The sequence below is a fragment of the Cyprinodon tularosa genome, unplaced genomic scaffold (assembly GCF_016077235.1).
Source record: "Cyprinodon tularosa strain WSP-4 unplaced genomic scaffold, ASM1607723v1 ctg79, whole genome shotgun sequence".
NCBI lineage: Eukaryota > Metazoa > Chordata > Actinopteri > Cyprinodontiformes > Cyprinodontidae > Cyprinodon > Cyprinodon tularosa.
Window position 1 is genome coordinate 1,982,002 of NW_024039551.1, and position 25,324 is coordinate 2,007,325.

At 37.9% G+C, this 25,324-nt stretch overlaps 1 protein-coding gene across 4 annotated transcripts in view; it reads left to right on the forward strand.

Annotated features, from left to right (window-relative positions):
* Nucleotides 1–1,116: 1,116 nt before the first annotated feature.
* The window catches only part of inpp4b (inositol polyphosphate-4-phosphatase type II B), a 259,571-nt gene continuing 235,363 nt past the window's right edge, over nucleotides 1,117–25,324 (forward strand). For 3 of the 4 annotated variants that reach the window (XM_038271098.1, XM_038271099.1, XM_038271097.1), the window contains exon 1: nucleotides 1,557–1,644. In XM_038271098.1, the coding sequence (XP_038127026.1) occupies nucleotides 1,557–1,644 (88 nt within the window). Of the gene's footprint in view, nucleotides 1,645–25,324 lie in introns of all 4 variants that reach the window. The other variant, XM_038271096.1, reaches the window with a different exon arrangement.

The following is a 25,324-nucleotide window of genomic DNA, read 5'->3' on the forward strand; positions in this document are numbered from 1 at the left end:
AGGCTAAATGTATGAGGAGGAAGGACAGCTGAGAATCAGAGGAGCCTTCAACCAGACAAAATGGGGAGAGAAGGGTGGCCCATGTCTGAGATGCAGGTAGAATGAAGCACCAGTCCTTCTTAGGCTAAATTAAAACGACTTTTTAAAAGTTAACCACTACCTACATTATTTTGTCATTGTCTCTGTTGCATCCTTTACTAAAACGTGTTGTTTATCATGTCTTCATTTTTAGACTTAATAACGCAATGTTATTGTACATGAGATAACATTTTAGAAGGATTTCTGGATTTAATCCTGTGATCAGTGATCAACAATATCGGGATCAGCAGATGGAGACCCTGGTGTGTTAAAGCGGAGAAACACCTTAAGGAGCAGGACACCAAACCTCCAGGCATTCTGACTAATAACCAAAACTGCAGATCAACATAAAAAAATCAGGCAAGATGATGGCAGCTGCATGATGTGGGAGTGTTTTTTTTTAGCAGAGACAGGAAGCCGAGCTGGACCTGAAACACTGGAAGAAAAGCTGTTAGAAGCGTCATGCTAGGGTCCACAGGACACGCTCACTGGTTTGTTTCAAACAAGTCAAAGTCTTCATCAGAACCTGTTTGCATCCAAACTCTGTCCCACTGACCTTAATGACTATAAACTGTGACTCAGAGAGCAATGGATAGACGTCTAGAAGCTCAAAGCTGGAAGAGAATCATCCTGAAGACCGACTGCCATGACAAAAACACGAATTTTCATTTAGCTTGTTTTTAAAAACCATGGACCTGTTTCTAGCATTCCAAAGTCATCCAAAGCTATCTACTGATTGGTTATGTAGGATATTAAGGAAAAGTGCTGCTGATTTTATCTGCTCTCCGTTGATGAGCTGCTGCAGTTTTTGTTTTTGTCAATTTTTTCCACCTGTAACTTCTGAGATCACTTCCTACATTGTTCTGGTTTCACTGCGGGAATCTAAGCAGCCCAATTTTTGTTATTTGTTTTCCTGATGGAGAGGGGAAAGGGAGGAGTGATGGTAGGGCGAAGGGGGGGCTGCCCGAAAGGGAGGGGAGATGGATGTCACAAATCAGAGGAACCCCGCTGCTGTGTCTGGATGCAGCAGTGGCTGCGCAGTAAGAGAGGGAAGGGGTGAAGAAGCGTTGCAGAGTTTTTGCCTCTCTGGCTGTGTAGCTCTGAGCAGCAGCCCTGGGTGCCCCCCCACTGTCAGCCCCAGATTGATGGATAGGACTGTGCATCCCACAAAACATCATTCTCTCCTGCTTTCTATTTTATTCTGAGCCGCACTCCCTCCTCCCTCTCTTTCTCCTCCATTGATGCTGCTCCAGGTCCCTCGCTGGGCTCTCTCTTCCTGACTTGTTTCCACAAGGCTTCCTCAGAGCCGACAGAGAGCATGCTGTGAAGAAGCGCAAAGCAAGGCGACAGGATTGCTATTTTTGTGAAAGCTTCTCTGTCTGGCAGGGAAGGTGAGAGCCGCAGAGCTGGACTGGACAGGGGTTTTCCGTGGGAGTGGAGGTGGAGCAGGGGGGAGAAGTGAGGAGCCGGTTGGACAGATGGAGGACGGTGGTACCCAGCACCTGGGATGCTGCGTGGTTGACATGAAAGAGCTGAGTGCAGACCCCGAAGGACTGAGTTCTGCTGGTGAGCTGCCTGCCCTGTGTGTCTATGGCTTCTTTCCTTTCTGCTTCTTTCTTATAATTGTACTGGCTCTAGTATCGCTTGTTCAGGCGTGTGTGTGCGTGTGTGTGTGTGTGTGTAAGCTCCAAACACACTAATACAACCTGAGCAAATCTGTCTTTGGCAGTAAAACAATTGACGTTTGTATTAATCTATAATATAATTAGTTTATTGCAGCAGCCAAACTGTTTGACCAAAGTCATACATCAGGTTTGTAGATCATTGCTGATAAAAACTTTCACTCCCTGTTAGATTTTGGAGCTCGGCTTCATGTTGCTTCTTTTGCAGAGTCATGTTGATGTTGCGCTTTACCTCTGGTTAGAACAGAGCTGATTAAATGGGTGAAGATGGTTTACCAGGTGTTTAGCAGAAGAAGTCTTTCATTGGCATAATAGAAGATTGTTCCTTTATTTTTCTTACAGTATTTGGCTGTAAGGAAATATCTGAATTTCATTGTGCTGAAAAGTTTTCTGTTTTTAGCTTCATTCGATGTGGAATATATTTGTGCTGTTGCAAAGGGACTAAAAGCAATATATTCATTGCTGTCTTTATATATTTGGGATTCTGGCATTTGTCCACCTGTACACCTACTGCCTCTACTGTCTCTTTAAATCAAGAATAAAAACACATTTGTTTAGGATTGCCTTCTACTCTAGTTAAACAGTTCAACTGAAATATCATTAGTTCAACTTTTTTATTTTCTTTAGTCCAACTGTTTTTAATATTGTTTTTTGTTTCTGCATTTTTCATTAATTTTTTTCCTACTTGCTTTGATTCTGTTTTATTTTCCTATATTTTAATCATGTAAAGCACTTTGCATTGTCTTTGTACTGAATTGTGCTATACATATAACTTTGCCTTGCCTTGCCTTTAAAGTGGCTTGCATTATCCTTCATATGCATGAACTTGTCACCAGATCTCCCGATTGAATTTAGGTAAACGAAAGTAATCTATAGTGAATCTTTTTTTTTTTTTTTTATTTAAGGAAGATATTTATAAAGAATATGTGACAGATTGATAATAATAATTGAACGTTATTGAGCTCACACTGGAGAAATTCACCTCTGCATTCAACCCATCCCCTTGGGGAGCAGTGGGCTGCCATTGTGTGGGACCCGGGGAGCAGTGTGGGGTTAAGGGTTTTGCTCAGGAACCCAGAGTGCAGGCTGTGGGGATCGAACCGGCTACTTCTAACCTCCTCAGAGCGCAAGCGAACTGCTTTAACCCCTACCCTGATTATGTACAAATAAAAATAAAATAAATAAAGTCTAAGCTTTCCAATGAATAGTCAGGAGGTTGGTGATAAATGTTTGTGTCTTTTTAGAACGCTGGTATGAATGGGCCAAAATTTTGTAGGAGGTTAGGGTGAGGTGTTACTAGAGGTTGTCACTTCAATTCCTTAGTCTGTACCCATCAAGTCTTATGCCTTGAAACCTCCTGATGTAATGGACCTAGGAAGAAAAAATATTTAATTCTGATCATGTTTTTTATTTTCAAGTGTGCACAACGTAGTATATATACAGACAATGCAGTTTCCCGAAAAGTCTGGATCACACTGTCACAGTATCATCTCTTATAAAGAGCTCTCCATAACTTTGCAGCAATTTTTTGTAGAAAGTGAACCTCCTACATATACTAGTTTTAAAGTTTGCGGTTCTGGACACAGCTATTCTTTGTTTGTATTTTCTTCTTTCTTACCCAGCTAAGGAAAGGATAATGACCATCTCTAAACATTGGTTTTAAGGTCTTAAAATTTTTAATAGATACTATGTCTAAGTTTTGGCTGGACCATTTTAACATTATGACCTTGTAGCTTTGCACCCATCTTCCCAGTAACAAATAGGGGGAAAAAATGATTCCCCACTGCATGAAGCTGCCTTCACACTTTTTAGATTTTTATTTAGGATTCTTGAAAGGCAAGCCTGTTTTTTTCTCTTTCTTTAAATTTGTATGCTACTTTGAGTTGATCTTTGGGAAAAAATAAGATGTGCAGTGAGAGAATTCCACAAGGATCTAAGGGGAGTGCTTCTTGTGTCTCTGCTGAGCACTTTTGCTGCAGTCTGTCTATTGCTATCTTGGTCCATTGTCCTTAAATACCAGCAGAGCTGAACAAGCCTTACTTCTCACCACTAAGAGAAATGACTGGGCAAGTTGTCCTTATCAATTATGTCAGTCAGCCTGATTCTCTGCTTTACAAAAGGATAGCCATTGCATGCTGCAGACCCTAGAAGGACATTTTAATTTTAAGTTTTAATCATTTAAAAAGAGCTGCCAATCAAGAGAGAAAGGAGAAGAAATGTTTCCCTGTCTCCCATAAGCTACAAAGAAGCTACGGCTGGATGCAAAACCTAAGGTCTGACCCCTGCATTCACAGAACAGTATTCAACCTTCAATTAGAAATCCCAAGGACAACGTTTATCAGTTTTATATTCAAGGGTGAACTGGCAGAACTGTCAGCTGTCCTAAGATAGGATCCCAGCTGGGCCTTCTCCCACTACCATTACAAGACATACCAGTACATTGGGGTTGGTAGACTCTGCAGTATGGATAAAATAGTGGCCAGTTTAGTTTCTAAATTCATAGACTCAAGTCAATATGTGTAATTTAAGTTAAAATTGCAAGATGCAAAGTAAGAATTTTGTAAACTACAAGTAGAAATCACAGATTTCTGAGAACAAATGTCTTACACCTGATTAAGCTGGTACATTACCAGTGTATTCTCATTATGAGTTCGTATGAAATTGTACGAAAAGTTATGCACCGTAATTTTGTACGTTTTGTACGTTTTTTTCGTCGTATGCGCATCTGACGCACCATTCACAAATATAGGATATAAATTACAATTAGCCCTAACCCTGACCCTAACCCTAAGATATAAAACAGTAAGCAACGTAGTTAGAGACATGAATAAGTGATGATTGCACTGTTTTTCCTAGTTTTACGTCCGTCCGCGGATCTGCTTTTTTTTTTCTGTCTGCCAGCGCATGCGTACTGATGTGGTTTTTTGAGGAAACACGTCCAAAACGTACGAAATAGTGTGCATAACTTTTCGTACGATTTTATACGAACTGATAATGAGAATATGTTGTACATTCCTCACCAGATGGTGGCACTAATGCATGTAAACATTGTTCGGCGGTCAGTTCCTATGACAAGCAGAAACAAGAAGACAAAAACAAATCCTTCTCTTGTACATTCGATTTTTTGCTGAAATTAGATTTTCCAGGCATTCGCAGCATAATGCTGATTCTATGGTTCTGTTTTTGTCGTCTTCCACTTCTGGTTTTATTGCAGTTTCCTAACTATAGTGAGGAGTGTAATGCTGTATACACAGTTAAATTGTTTTTTGAGTCAAAAAGGCATCCAACACTCCATCTTGAATGCTTCTCCAAATTGAAGCAAGGCGGATATTGGGTGCGTATTTTCGATGCAATTAAGAGTGGCCTTGCTTTATTTGCTGGGATAAATAGGAAAAGGTATTTTCAAGATGTTCTTATTTATTTAATTTTTTTTGCTTTTTTGTGTCCTGTTTAGCCAATATAGCTCTGGGAATAGATGTCACAGCTGTAGATGATAGCCCAACAGCTTTAGTTTCACAAGCAAACCGGCATGACTGGTGCCATAAGGTTCCTCTTAATGCTTGTATGTTTAACTTTATTGAAAATTATGTGAGGATTAAAATCATATGCGGACAAGGAAAGGGAGGTAAGAAAGAAAGACGGGATAAAAACTAAAGGGTAGAGAGAAAGGGATAGAGACAGGAAAGAGCGAATGAAAAGAAAAAATAACATAAAACAGCAGGAATACACCTCAAATGTTATCCACGCAGCGCAGACATCAAGATTATAATCCTAGTTTTAAATAGTTTATTTATTTTTGGTGTTAAAAACTTCAGCTACCAGATAAAAAAAACGAAGAAATTGTTTGGTCAAGTTTTGTTATTTTAAGTGGAAATTCATAAGCTGTTTTGCCACAGTCCAGTAATATTATATTTTATAGGACTTTTATGTAAATGTAGGGGAGTTTAACACTTTTAAATATATGTTTTTGTTTGCTTTTTATGGTTTTATGTTGACAGCTCTGCAGCAGCAGAGATCGCAGCTTGGATGCAGTGTCTGTCTACCTGCCAGCTCCTAGATCAGCCTCTCTGTTTGGTTGACATGCTGCATTGAGCAGCAAAAGTTAAGATTTTTTAAAATTGAGTGTCAGACACTTTGAAGGCACTTAAATGCAAATGCTTGGAAGCTCAAAATGAGCTCAAAAATCTCCCTATTTGAAAGCAGCTTAACTTTTACATGAGGGGTTTGAGATTTTTACTTGTAAAGTTTTAATTTGTGTGTTTTGAGTTTGTGATCTGTACTAAAAGAGCTTTAGTTTGTTGTTTAAGTCTTGCTATTGAAACTAAAATTTAAACTTTTTATTACTTGTATTTCTAACTTCTGAACTTGTATTCAGACAGAAGAAAAAGATATCAGATCTATACGTATCTGTGTTGAAAAAAAATGAACAGATACAAATCTGAAATCTGAAAAACAAGAAAGAAATCAGGCTGCTGAGCTCCCTGCATCTAAAATATTGACTTTTACAAATTCAGACTTCTAAGCAAATGTTTACATTGACAGTTATCTTACGCCGTACTGCAGACTCATATTCCAGTTGTCTGGTCCTACCAGCTGTTTCATTAGATGTTTCATACATACAGAATATAATCAACATAAGTTTTCCAAATATAAACACACATGTGGTTTAGCCTGAAATGGTAGCTCTATATGCCATCGTTCATTTAAATGTTTTATTAAATTAAACACTGATTAAAAGTTGTTTTAGTTATAAGCCAGTTGTATATCTATTTGATAATAATGAAACATTTTTTTAAATGTGACCAAATATTAGAGTCGCAGCTACTGGACATTTTGCCCACTGTGAAGTACAGTGGGGGATAAGAGGGTCTGTGGGCCTGTTTCTCTTCCAAAGGATTCAGGGGCCGTGTAGAGTGCATGGTTTTATTTAGTCTACATCATTTAACACTGAGAACTGGTTTTAGCAATCCACCCTGATTTGGTCTCTTTGCTCTGGCAACATGTTCACAGAAGAATCTTTTAAAAAAACATCGTTGTTTGAAAGAGTTTATCAAAAAAAGAATAATAATCAGGATGTAAATATGTTGCTTTTGTTGTAACAACATACATAAAATAAAAAAATGTATGCAGTATTGGATTTTAAAGTCAGGACTGAGAATCATAATTCTTTTTATTTCAATTCTGATTTCTGTCTATATCATTTTTTATTTCTCTACTATTAATTAGTCTTGGAAATTTCAACTTGTGTAATGACTAACTTGAAAAAAAAGTGTATATATACAATAGGTGGACGTATTTTCCTTTCTATCGGCTTTCAGTATAGGATGATTAATAATTCAAGCCAATATCAGAAAATCAATATTTCACATTTGGAGGGAGTTGGCACCTTGTTAGAGCCGGATACACAGATCAGACATGTTCATAAGTCATTTTTTGCAAGTCCAAGTCAAGTCTCAAGTCTTGAGAAGGCCTGTCACAATTATCAATTAATCGCACAATAAATTCTAATCACTCGATTAATTAAAATAAGTGCAATAATTTGCATGCTTGCTTGTTTCTCCTTGTGTTTTCATCTCAGTCACTGAGACGGTATAGCTTAAAGGTTACTATTGTATCTGTGGAATGATCATTATTTTGAACTGCTAAATGAAAAATACAATTTAAAAAAGCACACACGCAATTTTTTTTCCCAGTTAAATTTTGCATCTTTATTTTTTTCTGTCAAAAGCAGCAATTTTCTTACAGTATTTACCTGACATTTGTGGTTACAACTTTTTCTAGTTTTAAGAGTAAATGTCTGCTCTTTTATTTTTAAGTGAAAATGAGGGCTGTGGGAAAAAAACAATCACAATCCTGCTTTTTATTTATACTTATGAAGTTAGCAACTACAACAGATAAAGAAAAACCCTAAATAAATACCAGGACAATAACAACTCTTTCATAAAAGAAACATTGTGGCAATAACTTTTTGTAACTTAATGCCCTGGAACAGACAGAACCGACTTGGCGGGCAGTATTTTAAATTCAATTCAGTTTATTTATTTAGTGCCAATTCACAACATTATTCACAACATATTTCTCCTCTACGACTGCCATGAAGTTTTTAAAGCTTGGCTTGTCGATCATGCATGCATGTGCACGGGTAAACGGACATATAAGTCACGTAGTGTTGCGTCAGTGACGTCAGTGCTGCGTGACAGTTTGACAGCCCCTCTGCCATTTTTTTTTTTTTTTACGTCTGCTGTGTGCAGGTAAGGCGAGCGGCGATCAGTCAAGTTAGTAAAACAATAAACACTTAAAAATAAAATATTGTTCACAAGTCAGAAATCACGAGTCTCAGTCGAGTCTAAAGTCATTAAATATGCGACTTAAGTGCAACTCGAGTAAGAGTCACAAACTCAAGTCCCCATCTCTGACACAGATTAACAATCCATGTAGTGCAAGAAAAAAATTATTTACTTATATTTAAAGTCATATTCAAACAAGTAATTGGAAATTTAAGGTTCTTCATTCAATCCCAGTGAATTCCAGAACCTTAATAGTTCAGCTCCAGAGTGGCTGCAGTTACAGGTCAGGAGTTTTACAGTCCAGAGTGAGAATTAGATGAAACCACGAGCTGAAAAGCTTCCTAATGCTATTATGGAGTTTTGGGGAATTTAAGTAGTTTCAGTAGATTTAAATCATCTAACCTGGTCTCCCCAATAACAGAAACGGAAAAAGGAACCTTGCCACGGATGACATGGCGTCTACGGACAGGTAGGGCAAAGCTAGCAGATATCTGCAGTAGCTCCGGTACCATCGGGTCCCACAACTCATCTGGTTGTGCACAGCTGATGAGACACTGATACAAGCAAAATAACTTGTGATGATATAATGAAATCATATGAGTACTCAACTAAAACCCCAAACAGCAAAGTAACAGAAAAAAGTGAGTGCAAATTAGTAAAAGGGAGTACACATCACCTAGCCTACATGTTGAAGCAGATAGAGGCCTGGTTTCAGGCCGGTTCGGCTGTCTGCAGAGCCGGGATATGGAGTGAAATCTCTGGCGTTGGTCAGTCAGCCAGATGTTAGCTGTTCATTCGGAAGTCATTTAAATATGTTTTAAGTGGGAAAGAACACCTCAAAACTTAATCTGTGGAGTCAGGTGATTGAGATTTTGATTGAACTTTTATAGCAGTACAAAAGAACTTTCAGTTTTGGTCCATTTTGTCTCCCACCTAGAGGACAAAAGCTGTATTGTTTTGCCTGAAGGAAGACATTTCCCATGAGGACCAGCATGGCAAAGACCATTGTGTGGTAAAATCCTGATCTCCCAGTGTCCTGCTTTTTGACTGTAAGCAGTATGAATAGTGATGACGTAATGAATGTAGCAGTGGTGAAACACTGTCATATGACGATGCTGAAAATAAGAAAGGTTTTTCTTTTGCATTGCACCATATTGCCACACTGCCACTGCTGCTCCCCAGCCCCCCACCCCCAGCCTCACCTGACTTGTCATTGACTGATTTGCTGAGTTTAGAACCTTGAAACAGATGCATATGTTATGTTTTATAATTTCACAGTAAACACACAATAGATCCCAGCAGGAAGGTGCCGCATTGCCTGAATATCAAACATACACACAGTGTTGTGCCTCAACGCGTTCATTGAACGAAAGTTCATGAACGCGTTCATATTTTGGGCGAACGTGAACTGAACGTACTGCATTACTGCCTAATGAACATTATTGTGAACTCGTTCATTCTGGTGTCTGTGAACGGCACGCTCTCTCAGTTCCACTTCGATCAATAGGTTGCCAGATTTCTATAGAGCCCTCCAGGCGAAACCCCGGCTAAATCACACCGTAAACAGGCCTTAATATGTAGCGGGAAAAACACCCAATCTTGCAACAGCAGCTACCAGTGTCGTAGCCTACAGCCGTGTGCGTCATCAAAACAAAATGCAGCGTGGAAGCCACAGCAGCATGGAGGCGACCGTGGAGGCGACAAAGCAGCAGTATGATCACTTAAAACAGTTTTATGACCAGGTGGTCGGTGAGGATGATGGCAACAATCTTAAATTTCTCTACAAACTTTGCCCGCCGGCTTTCAGTAAAAAAATCCGCACTTCAGTAACCTTAAATTCCTCCCTCAGCCTGGTCCCTCAGTTTGTGTTAGTAAAAAGTTCTTGAGGGTTTTACTATTCATGTAACTTGTTTGTTAAACCTGCCTGGTACAATTTTCCAGGATTCCTTTTTAGTATGTACTGAAATGGAATTTCAAATGGAAAAAAATATTAAAATAAAAAAAACATTTGCACCTTAAAGACTACTTTCCTGTTTTTCTTTTAATAATTCCTCATAAAAAAGACCATTCAAGCAGCACATTTTTCCTGATGTTTTTGAGAATATACTGTAGGGGTGAAAGCTGCAGCTGCTACTAGTGTGAAGTGAATGGACAGCAACAAAGCAATAAAGCAACAATGGGGAAATGCTGTCCCCTCAATGCTAATGGAAACCCTGGTTGGATAAGGATTCAAAACTGGATATGAAGATGAAATCTGACGCACAGTTTCAGAGTTACAACTGATAAAATAATTGGTATCTGTGGTTCTACAGTAAGCTATGATGTAATTGAGCAATATATGAAAAAAAAAAGAACTATGAACTAGTTCATTTTTTGGAACTGTGAACTTAGTTCAAAATTTTGAATTATGAACTATGAACTGAACTAGTTTATTTTAAAATGTGTGAACTGAACTTTGAACTAGTTCACGTAGAAAAAGAACTTTCCCAACACTGCATAAACGGATACAGTTTCAAAGGCAAGGCAAGGCAAATTTATTTGCATAGCACAATTCAGTACAAAGACAATGCAAAGTGCTTTACATGATTAAAATATAGGAAAATAAATCAGAATCAAAGCAAGTAGGAAAAAAAAATAAAATAAAAAAATAAAAAAAGGGATATTTATTTAAATTGAGTTCCATCTTTATAACAGATGAGGAAATGGGAAGATGATGTATGCCGTAAACCAGTCTGTAGATTTGTAGTTATTTCATGTGGCAGGGTTACCGCCACCCTCCTCAAAATGACTTAGCGAAAGAGATACAGACCCCTCGGGCCGTGACAGATGTGTCATTCAACTAGTTGTAAATCAATCCCAAAAGTTCTGAAAATATTTTATGAAGCTTAAAAAGTTACTTAGTGTTAGTTTAACTGTTTTGTAAGAGTGGTGGAGTCCCTCTGATAGACCAGTCTTATCACTATTCTTCTGCTGCAAATTGGCCATTTTATTAGCTGAAGGATGTAGTGGTGTGGGATTAATCAAAAAATCTTGCAACAGCTGTATTTTGTTTTCCTTTTATGTCCTGAATGACAAAGGAAAAGCGTGTAATTACCACGTATCATACAGGCGACAGGTTGACAGCCCTGCATTATCAGTCGCAGGTGAAATGGTTTATCTCCATTTTCCTGACAGGAGACAAGAGTGGGACTGAACTCTGCTGCCATGCGGTTATTAAGACAAGGCTGCTCTGGTTATTTACTAATTCCCAACACTATGGATGAAATTATGCCATCTTAGCTATCAGCTAATCATCTCACAATTTGCATAAGGGAGCGGGGGTGTTTGCTGTCTGCTGTTACCTGAAATATTAATTAATGTTTGGTGTTTGACATGATAAAGCTATCACAGAGCCACCTCTCCACTGGCACCCTTGTTAACCTTCCACACTACATTTCTTATCACGGTGACAGTCAAGACCACCTCAACTGCAACAACTGATTCACAACACTTCATTAAAAGCTGGCAACAAAACCATCTGTCCCCTCTCAATCTCCCACCGCAGTAATGTGAGGATAACTCACTCTCCCGTTCAGCACCACTTGTCCTAATGGGATGCCTGTCTGTGCAAACATCAATCCGGTTACTGTAGAGGTGCGATCGGCATGAAGGATGCACATGGGGCTTTTAGGGAATTTTAAGACAGAGCAATGAGAAAGTGTGCAGCGTTGGACAAAAGGAGACAGAACATGGCAATTATTGAGCATTTATCTGTGTGCACTGGAAGCGAGGAGGATGGGTAGAGCCGGTGGCTGGGGCGGAAGGGGGAATGCTATTTATATCCTTGAAATATCAAAGCCCATTCTGAGCCAGCCGTATAAGTAAATTATTTAGATCTCCCCGAAATCTAAAAGAAGATAATGCAGAAAATGTTATCAGGATTTATTCTCCTGAAGGAGCTTTTCTGTGACATCTGTTCATGGGGAGGATAAGCAGAAGTGATTAGTGTTTATATCCTCCATATTTCTGTTTACTGGAGCCGGTTTTAAAAAGGTTTCTAAAACTAAACTGGGCAGTCGTTTGTCATGCATTCGGGAGCAAACTTCACTGACAGCAGGATCTCTATCACATGAAGTAGCATCATGTAGAATAGAGGAGAAAGCAGAGAGGGGGGTTAAATGATCATCTGTATGATGGACAATTAAACACCCAGGTCAATCAATAACTCTGTCATCCCACAGGAACCCCCCATGCTGCTAACACCCTTATAAATTCTCCTCTCTGCTCCCTTCAGCGCGCCTTTTCCCCCACTGTTACCCCCCACAGACTCGGGGCTGATAGATTGGAAGTACAGTGGGGCCGTGATGTTATTTCTGGAGCCAGATGAAGCTGCAGCATAGCAGCCGGGTACACCTCATTTGCTTTGGGCCCCTTCGGGAGATACATCTGCATGTGCTGCCTGCCTGCCGCCTTGCTGAGCTTATTACCATATTCATAATGCTGCTGGATATCGATTATAAATACCACACCTGTGCCACTTTTCTCCACACATTTACCAACACAATGTGGCTGAGAGTATTGCATGCTCAGAGGAGCTATGATTGAGATGGACTGCAAGGGTGGTTTGCACCTCACCCCATGTAATGTTTCATTATTGTGATTAGACTTTCTCTTGCTGTGCAGAACACACACAATATTTTACATACAGGAATTAATGACACGCTATATTAAGAGCCTAAAGGAAGAGAACACAGCAAAGCACAAATAATCAGAAAAACATTTAAAAGCTGAATCTAAAAAGTCTGGAACAGGCCAAACATTCGAAGAGAGGCTGGAATTTATCCGGGTTTGCATGTCTGTTGCATCATCTCTTCTTCTGTCAAACTTTGTGTAGTTTCATAAGTGAAATCTTTTCAGGCTCCTGCATGGCTAATCAACAGTTTGGTCATTTAAATTTTATTTTTATTACAGTGTTTTCATTTGGTAACAGATCTGGGGTCTCATTTATAAAAAGTTGTCTAAGATCCATACACTGAAAAAAAAATAGAGGTTGACAGAACTTACATTTTCTAGGCAACGTGATGCATTTGGTTTTTTGAGTTTTCCTTACTTAAATTCACTGTGGTTGAGTTTACAAAGATTTTTGAGTTCTGCCAACTTAGGTTTTTGGAGTGTTACATAGAAATTTTGAGTTCTACCAACTTAGGTTTTTGAGTTTCACCTTTAAGTTCTGAGTTCTATCAACTTTGTTTTATGAGTTTGACATATAGATTTTGAGTTCTACAAACTCAGATTTTGTAGTGTTATCTGCAAGTTGAGTTCTATCAACTCAGTTTTTTTAGTCCTACCAATCGTCTTCACTACCAATCATTCAACACACAAAAAATTATGTTAATACAACATTTTTATTGCTTCAAGCCAAACATTGCATAGATACAGTATAAAACCATGTTCAACAACATAATCTTAACTGCACAGATCAAAGTAACCTGACACTGGACCAGAATGTTCTAGATTCGTAAGAGGGATGATGAGGGAAAAAACAGTAAGACACCATTTTAGTAAGAGGAAAACACACAGGTAATTTTTTGTGAAGTAAGTGTATTAACATATATGAAAAAATAACAGTTTTACAAATTTGGACGGCCTTCAGTTTGTTTTTTTCAATTGTAGTCTCTTTAAATTGGGTGCACCCTTTAAAAAAAATAAAATGAAATAAAATGTCTTGTTTCCCAACGGAAAAAGAAAAAGGTTTTCCCTTTTTATCTCTGAGTTTTTCTTTTTAGTCCTACCACTCCGACAGGACGATGAATGCAAAAAAAGAAAGTCCTCTTCAGTCCAAATCCTTCTCTTCAGTCCAAATCCAGATGTTCACACGGTTGGCTCGCCATCTCCATTTAAGGAGAGAATCCAGAATCCAGGGTATCCAAAAAACCCAGCCTGCATAGCACAACAGGGCTTAGTTAAATCCATTCACTTCTTGTTCTTAACTGTACAGTTTATATCTCTCCAAGTATGATAAATTTCAGTGTGTAATGTAACTTTTCTAACTCATTACGAATTAACTGCTGCATTACAGGGTTAACATATAAAATGTTAATGTCACTGTTTTTCTTGTAAAGCAAATAAAATCATGAAAGCAAAAAATCCACATGTAAATAATGTAAATAACAGTAAATACCCACATCGGATTAAGAAAGTAAAATAATGTAGTCTTGTAATATTCTGTGCCTGAGTGCAACAACACTGCACTACATAAAACAATTTAGAAATTTCATAAGTTATTACTCTCAACTTAATGTCTCTTTTCATTTGTACAATGAAAATAACAGGCACACTCTTTTCTCTATGCATAAACACTCACCCGCACATGCGCGGCATAAACACGCACGCGCACACGCGCATTATAAACGCGCACGTGCGCTGCTTTTCCTTTCATCAGAACATGAAAAACATGTGAACTCATGCTTCAACTCGGTGGCAATACACCACAAGGGAATGCTAACTCATGGAGCTAACCGCTAACTGTCTGTACTTTGCAGCACTCACCGGGAAAACTGGTAAGGTCCCAGGGTCGTTCCTCCGTGGTTCTCCAGATGCATAAAATTACAATGTCCGCCAATCTTCTCAAACACGAGGGAAAAAGGCTGTGCCCTTGAAGAAAGGGATAGGAAACCCCGTACCGTAGTGGGCGTGTCCATGAACATAAGCAGTGCGCATGCCCATGAGTTTACAGTTGAGGGAACTCAAAAAATCTTGTATAGGCGATTTAAAACTCCTTGTTAAACCAACTTCTGAGAATTTGAGTTGGGCAAACGTGTATTTATTTGTTAGATGTCAAATTTATATTTCTGAGTCGGATTACAATACAATTGTGTGTTAGAACAACAATTGCCATTTACTTTTTTAACAGTGTAGTAAAAAGTGAAATGTGGTTTATCAAACCAAGCTTACAAAACTAAGCAGTTCTCCTTCATAGACTCCAGCTGTACCTCAAAGTTTTCGCCCTAGTTTGGGCCCACTTCACGCCCACATCCTTCCATAGTTAGTCAATGCAAAGCACTGCATAAATGTCATGTTGTAATTAAACAGCCCAGCTAATCAATGTTATGGTTACTAATGGCAACCACAGGGAAAATAATAGATAGAAATACTGTTTATACAAAGCAGAGATAATCACGGGGAGGGGGGAATAAAAGTACAATGAATGGAAGCAGAATCTGATGGGTTGATAAGAAGGACATTAATGCAGAATTGCACCCATAGCAGGCAGTGAGTGATACGTATATATATATATAGTTTCCTTTTTGATGTTTTTATGGCTGAAAAACAATTTTCAGTTGTGCAAACCTGAAAAACTGTGGTAAATATAGGGAACATATTCTAAGTCAACTAAGAAACCAACATAGCTGTAGTCTTTAACAGCAGTTAATGAGTTCCCAGCGATTATGATATGTTTATGCATTTAACAGTTGCTGTTATCCAAAGTGACTTAAAAAATAGACACAATTTTACAGTTATCATCAATATGACAATATGTTCTCTAGAAGAAAATCCCTAGTCAGAATCAGTAGTGCCAGCAAAAAGAGCAAGAGGGAAGTACAGAAACAGTGGTAGAGGGATACAGAGGTATGGGTAAAAGTTAGGATAGATGATGCTCTTTGAAGAGGTTGGTCTTTAGGAGTATCCTGAAGATAGAAAGGGAAGCTGCTGTTCATGTAGCACTTGTTAGGTCATCCAACCATCTTGGAACAACACATGAAAACAGTCTGGATTGTCTTAATAGTGGTGTAGGCACTGCTAGACGACAATCCATTGCTGACCAGAGTGACCGAGTTGTGACAGAAGCCTTTGCAAGAAGGTTCAAGTAGAGGGAGCTTTACCCTTAGTACCCTTAATTATATCGTTAAGTTGTAATCATTTTAAAGGTTGAACGTTCTGCTAACTTTTTGTGTTTTTGTGTTGAAAACTGAAAGCCCAATCTGGAGTCGGCTTTGAGTTAGAGTTCAACTCCTATATTCCTTCCAATTAAGTGCTGTTACACCTATGCTGCTGCTAATTAATGGTGATTATCTAAATTTTAATTAAATGAATCATAATATTATACTATTATGATTCATTATACTACTATTATTATACTATTATTTGGTGCCCCCAGCAGCAAATAATAGTATAATAATAGTAGTATAATAATGTGTGTGTAGACAGAACAATAAATGACAGTCCAACAGTTACTATTAAATAACTATTAAATAGTAACTGTTGGACTGTCATTTATTGTTCTGTCTACACACACATTGAACTGACTGTGAGTTAGGACAGCAGATGAAAGTGTTATTCAAGCTCAAATCATAATCAAACACACGACTCTGTTTTCAAAATATAATAATTTATAAACAAAAATCACTAAACTCTAATTCAAATATATTCAAGTTGAACTCTGGACTAAACTAGTGAAACTCAACTAAACTAAATAGGCTCTATGTACAGAAAAACAAAGGAATTTAAAAAAAAATGGTTGAAAATGGTTCACAGGTTGACGTGGATGTTTGAACTTTTGAAAAGTTTGGAATGAGGTTGAAAGCTTTAAAACTAATGTAGAGCAACTGGAATGTGTTCAGACAAATTGACAATGCATATCAGAGGAGATAAATAAAACATTATTGAAATAAAATGTTCTTAAAGATTTGCTTAATTAGAATTCAATATCATATAAATTAATTGTATCCTATCCTTTTGTGATAATAGTTAAATATAAGGCCCATCCAGCATCTTTAGGCCTGGCTCATAAAACAATGGAGCTAGCAGACCATTTTGAAAGGACTCTTTTGGTCCCTTTTGGCAATCAATTGTATTGAATATATGAGGAATCATAACACTAAGATTATATTAATGCTCAAACCTTGTGATTTAGCTTTATAAACAACAGCTCAAAACATGTCAGCATGGGGTACCATGCGGTTAGGGCTGCAACTATTACTATTTTGCTAATCGATTAATCTGTCGATATTTTTCAATTCATTAATAATCAGATATCAAAGGTTCCTTAAAGAAGATTATTTGAAGAATTAAACCAAGTGAAACTTACGGTAATGCCTTTCCACTCGAGAAGTTGTGGATAGAGCATATTGACCGACAGAAATTATTAATATAAATCTTTACCATTTTGGTATAATTAATCCTCCTAGTAGACTTCTCTATCAGCTAAAGGCATTTTTAGAGTCTCTATACTCCATTTAACGATTACTAAATTGGTCGATGATTTTTTTAACAATAAATTAATCTGATTGTTTCTGCCCTACATGCGGCCACCATTTGTTTCTTGCTTTACAACTCCCTAAACAATAAAAAGGGCATGACAGCAACGCTGACATGTATGTTTTAAAGACTATCTTTATGACTATGAACTCTTTTGTGAAATAGGTTTCTAATTTTCTAAACCATACCTCCAGAGGAATGAACTCTGCACTTCACACCATATTCATCTGGAGTACGGCCCAAATCAAGCCAGATGGTCTGAAAAGTAGGACACAGTTTGAATGTTTTGCTGTCTGGAATGACATATCCCTCTTGTCCTAACACCCACACCTGGGTTAGCTCTTCCAGTGAGAGGAGAGGAGATCCAAAAGAAGGAGAAAGATGTGCTGGCATGCACGGATTAGATGTTTCTGCTTTAACCATCTACTTCTGGGTCAGGTAGGAGCTGTTTGACGAATGTCCCCCCAGTTACTGCCTCGGCTGCCCCCCTTCACATGGTTTTGGCCTATATCCAACATAAGTTTTGTTGTTTTAAGGTATATATGGATCTCATTGGGAAAAGACAAACTGCTGTAACACCACAACAGCATCAGTGGGCAGAGATAAAACAACAGCAACAACATTAATGTAAAAACATTCTGTCCGTTAAACTGCTTGCCTGACATCATTTTTTTTTATTATTATTTTTTTAGATTATATATACCAAATGCCATAAAGTTGCTGGTCAAGATTCTCAGTCTGCTGTGTTTTTTTTTTTTTTACTTTTTTGGAATACCATAAAGTTGAACGAAAGGAAAAAATAAAACTCAAAAACACAGTAGCAATCATTCAAAATGGCCCTTCTCAGTCAAAATGGCCGAATGGCAGCAAAATCCCCTCCAACTTCCAGTGCCTGGGGGTGCATATTTTTTTACTCTGAATCCGCCCTTTCACTGAATTAGAGGGTCTGACCAGGAGGTAACGCTTGTCTTTAGATCTTAATGTCCACAAGTCATGACACAAAGAATATTTTAGATGTTAAAAAAGGAATGGTAGGGGACTAGCCAAAGTCAGTTCTTTTAGACTACAGGGTCAGCTGTTCAATCAAGTAATCAGAAGCACAGGAGAACCACAGCGGAGGGTACTGTCACCATTCCTTTTTACTCTGTTTACCTTTGACTTCCTGTACCAGAGTCCTGTCATCTGCAGAAATACTGGCATGAAAGACGCTGATGAGTACAGAGAGCTTGTGAACTAGCTTGTGGCATGGTGTGGAAACAATCTATGACAAGTTACTGGGCTGGCAGGACTCAAAAGACAACTCAGAATTTTTTTCCAAAATTCTGTTGTCCTAGACTTAGACCACTTTTATTGCCATTTTGTATACACAGAGTGTATACAAAACTATATATTTTGTTCAACTTTCAGACAGTAAATGAGCAGCAGCTTAGCAGTGAAATGAACATTTCCACTCCACAAAGTGCAGCACTGATCAAATGTAAACAGTATGTGAGAAAAACATGTTGCAAAAACGCATATTGAAGTTATATTATATATTATAATTATAGAATTATTTAATATAAATATATTATAATTATGTTGAAGCATTTCAAGACAGATGCACATGCATTTTTGCACCATATAATTGCAATGCAATTTGCTTTGGTGTTAACAGTGTGATGCAGAGTCTGCAACATGATTTAGAGTTTTTTTTTTCAACAGTTCAGCTGTAGGAACAGGCTGCTTAAATACAAAGGAGGAGAAGCTTGAGAGCAGGTGTGTTCAATCAGGCTGGCTGGAGAAGTGCAGGCAACAGAGGCGGGGCAAAACAACTGATCATCTGATCCTGGATGTCAACTAAACAAACTGAATTCTGCTCACCTCAAAGGAGAAGAATTGGAGGTGGAGGAGTAAAAATACCTTGATGTTCACCTGGAGAACAAACTAGGCTGGAAACGCAACTGTGAAGCCGTCTACAAGAAAGGACAGAGCCTTTGGTCTGTCCTTTCGCGTTGAACAAGATGCTACATATCTGCTATAATTCTATTGTGGAGAGTGTGATCTCTTCCACCATCGTCTACTGGGGTAACGGCATCAGAGAACATTACTAAAAAAACCTCAACAAGCTAATAAAGAAGACTGACTCCGTTCTGGGAACTCCTCTAGAACCTCTGGATATGATTTCGCAAACATAACAGTGAGTATCCTCCTCAGAAGATTGTTAAACAATAACTATCTTCAGTCAGAGGCTTCTGAAACAAATAACAATGAGTTAGTTCAAAAATTTATTTCCATTTGTAATTAATAAAGTATTTTTGAACTGAATAATAATACTTAACAATAATTATTACAAGGTGGATCAAACACTTTAGGTAATGTTTCAGCTCCGTGCACATCTTATAGCTTTACAGAAAAATTATGAACCATATGTTCAGTTTATCACAAAAATCAATTTCTGTGTATTACTTATTATTAGTATTTATGTTTTCATCTTGTTTTAGATGAATATATTTTATTAAGATCTTATTTTTATCCGCCGAATAAATTGCTCATACAGCTGCTGTGTCTTCAGGCTCCAGGGATGTAATTAAATATTGATCTGAAAAACCTGGCGAAATATAAGCATGCAACAGTTTTCAGACTGATGCTGGAACAAACTGTCGCCATCTTCCAAGGTTTAACATAAACGGTGTTGACTTCATACAACGACAACATCTGGCAGCATCCTTTCGTTCATATCTGACACTCTACCTAAAAGTTCTGCGTGTAAATGCAGACAGCTGTGAATTAAAATCCACCTTCTGCTCCGTCAACGTTAAGCAGCTCTCAGCATGCTGGGTTTTTGGTGACTGGTGTCTCCCTCCAACTCAAACTTTGATTTATCTTTAGTCCTCATCTTTCATTTAAAATGCAATGTAAGGGATTTGTCACTCTTCCCTCCCACTCTTAAAAAAGTTACTGTAAGTCACAGATGGAGCTCTCCAAACAAACGAGGCTGTCTCTTTGACAATCCCTTATGCTAATATGGCAGCAAAGGCAGGTCCAAACATCTGGATCTGTCTCAGTTTGCCTAGCTAAAGGACTCTTTATATTAAAGCTTCATATGGTTCCACAAGGAAGCTTTAATGATGACAGCATGAGCAGAACAAACCCCAACGGAGTGAGAAGGTGACAGTTAAGTAAAAGCAGATCATGACAGGAAGTCTATTTGCATAAACTGTACATTCTAGCCCTTGGAGATTGTACAAGGTTTATTTATTGTTGCTCATCCAGTTCTTTTGTATTTAAAAATATATAGTTTTACAGAATTTTATTTTATTATAAATGTTTCACCGAGTTTGTTCTGGGAAATTAAATAAAGTGCATCCTGCTCTGGTTGATGGAGCAACTACAATCAAACGGCAGCGCTCGGTGTTCAGTTCCGATAATTTTTTTTAACCCAGTCTTTTTGGCATTGGTCTTTCGTCATGCTAAATTAGGGTGACCAAACGTCCGTATTTTCCGGGACATATCCGTATTTCACGTCCTGTCCCAGGTGTCGCGGATTTTTTTTATAAAGTGAGGAAATGTCCTGATTTTTTAAATTACCTTAATTGGACAATTAAGTTTACAGGCACTAGGGCACTGCGCACAACGCTGCGTGTGACGTAATCCCTGAGCCGCGTCAGTGCGGGCAGCCCTGTTCTTCATCAGAATATAGATTGCGTGGCTGTCAGTATGCCAACATAATGCAAAAGCGCAAATGTATGTTTACCAACGATTTACAAAAGAGTTTCACCGCTTTCAGACCGGGTCGAGACAAGTGGGAGGCCTTGTGCACATTAGAGACTGACACAGGAGTGGATTTTCACTCCTGTCCCGTCCCACTCCCATAGACAAAAATTGTGTCCCGTCCTGATTCCGGGCCAGAGTAGAAATCTAAATCCTGTCCCGCCCCACTCCTGGTGAAATTACTCCCACTCCCATCCCACTCCCATTCAGAATGACTCCCGCTCCCGCATCACTCCCATTCTTGTTTTTGTTTTGTTTTTTGAGCGCGGAAGGACTGTTGGTTTTTGGGTCGTGTAGTTTTTTTGACTCGCATTATAGTGTAGGCTTCAAGGAAAAAAAATACAAAATGGCGGCGCCAGTACTGGATTTTTTTTCTTTCTATTTTATTTTATTTTTTGGCATCGATCCTAGTTTTTTTTTTAGTTATTATTGGTTTGCTCCCGCTCCCGTCTGCTCCCGCCTGCTCCCGTCTGCTGTTTAATCCTGTACCGTCCCAATCACGTGATTGTTACTAATACTGACTCCCATCCATCTCCCATTCCCGAAAAAATGTCAGTCTCTAGTACACATATGTCTCGCTGTCCAAGCCACCTGGACTCTGAAAGTAAAGATAGTCTATGGATATGTTTGTTAGTTTTGGGTACATTTTGAATAATTTTTGCTACACAAGAGGTATTTTTTGTGAATTAGCTCATTTGTTAATTTATTTTTTCCAATAGCCTACAGAACAGACATTATTTCGTTCATTGCTGAGGCTGAGTATCATGTGTTATTGGGAGTTAAGAGTTATTGTTAACTTTTATTGTTAAGTGAGGGATGTTTAGATGAGACATTATTTCTTTCATTGTGCTATTCATTCATTACAGGACTTGTTAAGCATTTTTAATAAATACATTTTGAATGAAATTATCGTTTGTAATTGGAGTTGCTGTTGACTTTTACTGAAAAGCATTTTTTAATAAATCAACTTTGAATATATTATTGTAGGATTACGTAGGCCTATGTTAATTGAGTGCATGCCACAGACATCTCTATGCATGGGAACAGGGATCCTAAGCCCAACCCCCCCACCCCCAAGGTGTCCTGGTTTTCCCAAACGAAAATATGGTCACCCTATGCTAAATGAATGCAGCTGCTATCAGACTTCGGTTTGAATGGATCAGGCACAGAAAAACATATGTGTCTAACAGCAGGAAACTGTTAAAAGAAAAAATAATGGATGTCAGTATGAGAGTTCAATAAAGGCTTGGTGAAAAAAAACTGAAATAGTAACGGATGCCGGTGTGTCTTTTTTTAAATCTTGACTACCATAGACCTATTATTTAAAATGAAGGCATGTAAAAATAAATAAAGCACAGCTAATAAAAATGACCATTGGCAAAGGGGTTGGATGTTATTAGGAGGCCTGGCAATGATAGAACAGTGTCAGACTCTAAACTATTGATGTCTGTCGGGTTTAATAGCACTTATGGAAGCGGCTAACAGCTGACCTTTAGATTGGGATTCACTCTGACATGAAAAGTCAAATATAAGTCACATAAGCACAAACAAGATCAGATTGGGTTGAATTTCCCTGCTGTATATATGCAGCCTGAAAGAGGTCAATTTTCTTTTGAAACCAGATAAAACGAGGGCTTTGTACAAATATTAAATCAAATTGCATAAAAGTTTTGTTTTTTTGTAGTATTTAGTTCAGAACTGGAGAAACTATGTTTTTGTACGTTTCATGATTTAATTCTTTGTTTACAGAGATGGGAAGTAACGAAGTACAAATACTTCATTACTGTACTCAAGTAGCTTTTTCTGATATTTTTACTTTACTTTACTACTTATTTTTATGGCGACTTTTTACTTCTACTCCTTACATTTTTACACAAATATCTGTACTTTCTACTCCTTACATTTAAAAAAATTGGCTCGTTACTTTAGTTTTGAATCATTTCAATGGAGTTACCGTTATTATTTTTCACGTCATCAATACCAAATTCAATCTAATTGGATGGGAATCTACGTTGCATTTGACGCACCACTACAAGATGAATCGACAGATTCGGTGGTATTCATTGGCGGCAAATCATTGCAGCTTGGTGGCGGTGGCGTTAGCATAGTAGCATGGACGACGAGATGATTGAAAATGAACACAACGGAGATCTAGTCCTATTGGCAGACATCCATTTAAAATGTAGGCAACAGCATGAAAAAAGTGGTTTCTACTTTTACTTTTATACTTTAAGTAAATTTACAAGCCTGTACTTTGTTACTTTTACTTGAGTAAAGAAGTTTAATCAGTACTTCCACTTTTACCAGAGTATTTTTTAACACAAGTATCTGTTCTTTTACTCAAGTACGGAAAGTGAGTACTTTTGCCATCTCTGTTTGTTTATTATTTCTCTGTCTTCAAATGGAAAATAATGAATCTGAAATGGAAAACACATTTTTTATTACACCATGAAATGGCAGAGATAGAAACAAGAACTTTAGCAGCCAAAAAAAGCACACTGCATGAGGCTGCCATCGCTGTGCTTCACATTTAGCTCAGCTTCCTAATTTGTTCTAAAATGTTTCATCTAACTACAGGACATGTATTAAAAATGAACTAATAAGAAGAGGATGTGCAGCAACATTTATTGTGTGTTGCAATATTGATTGCATTTACCATGTTCATCTTTTACATTTAAAAATGCATTGTAAAAACAAACATTAGAGAAACAGCAAATATATGTTCTAACCTTCTAGGGAAACATCTAAGAGACACTAAATGCTGCAGTGCACCTAAAACTGTGCTTATATTGAGTATAAGCATTAAAATGTTAGCAACACAAGGCTAACTTCTGTCTCCTGTTGCTAAAAGTCTCATCCAGGGGGAGTGAATTCTACAAGTCGATGTCAATCAGTCAATCTGCTTGGTTTTCTTAGATAGAAAACTTAAAAACCAATCTGAACGGAACTGACTCTATAAAGTGCTTTAAATGACGTTCTGAGAACTGACACTATATAAGCAACTTGAATTGAATCAAAGCCAGTGAGAAATATTTCTGTCTCTATAAGTTTAATTCAGCAGTAAAGAGTTGCATTGTCTTAAACTTTATACTGAGATAAGTCCCAGTGTTATGAAAGCATGGTTATGGACTTTTATTATGATTAATTATACATGAACCATTCAGTGTCATTGGGACGCGGAAATCAACCCGGATGGATGGATGGATGGATGGATGGATGGATGGATGGATGGATGGATGGATGTGTTTAAAACTGTTTAAAAAAAAAATCACATGTTGTGTTCTGGGAGTCCATCAGAGAAAGAGCCACACTGCAATATCTTTAAACATTTAAAATAAGTGGTTGGATTTAATTTAGAAATCTTTACTGCATATTAGAATATTTGGATTTCTTAGCAAACCTTAGCAAACACTCCCTGCAGCAGAGGCACAGTAATCACAGAGCTCTGACAAGCATTTATGATCACTCCACACCCTTGTCTTTTTTTGCTCCTCATTCAATCAACAGAGCACAACAGAACGTCAACATGTGCCACTGCATACAAATACACTATCATTAAATATACATAATTATTCAAAACCACAATATCCATCACATTTAACACTGAAGATTTGGATTGGGCTATTTTGCTAACAGACTCAAGAATCTCCTCAGACTAATCTATCTAAAAACAGTTAGGACACAAATAAGAAACTAACTGCTTAAACTAATTAGCTAAAACAAATGAATGCAGTAATTCGAGCCTGAAATAGAGATAAGTTGATTTAGAAGAATTTCAGATATTTATAAGGCCCTTTAGGGAAAAGCTTTAGTTAAACTGATGGGGGAATGTCTTACCTATGGCCTGGGTCCTTTGGACCTTTCAATGAGCCCAAATTGATTCCTGAACTGGTGGTTCTAAACAGCCCCTGGACTTTAAACTCTCTGCACAACATATGTCCAACTTGACCTCCAAGTCATCTCTACAAATAGGCACCAGCTGTTTGCATCTGTCCCACACTTTAACTGTTTCCCTCTTTAGAAATTATAACCAACCTGGTGGCAGTTTAGGAAAAAAAGAAGACATAGTCTTACTTGATAAACTATATTCCAGCTCAAGCACATGTATGTTACAGCAGAACAAGAAAATGTTTGCTGGAACATCAAAGGACATCAGCAAAAAGAAAAGCAAAAGGTCAGGATAAATAAAATATTGCAACTAAATCTATGGGGGATGAGGTCCAAAATTAAATTTAACTCAGGCAGAATCTCTTTGTAGTTACTCTCTTTCTTTATATATTCACGCTCTGA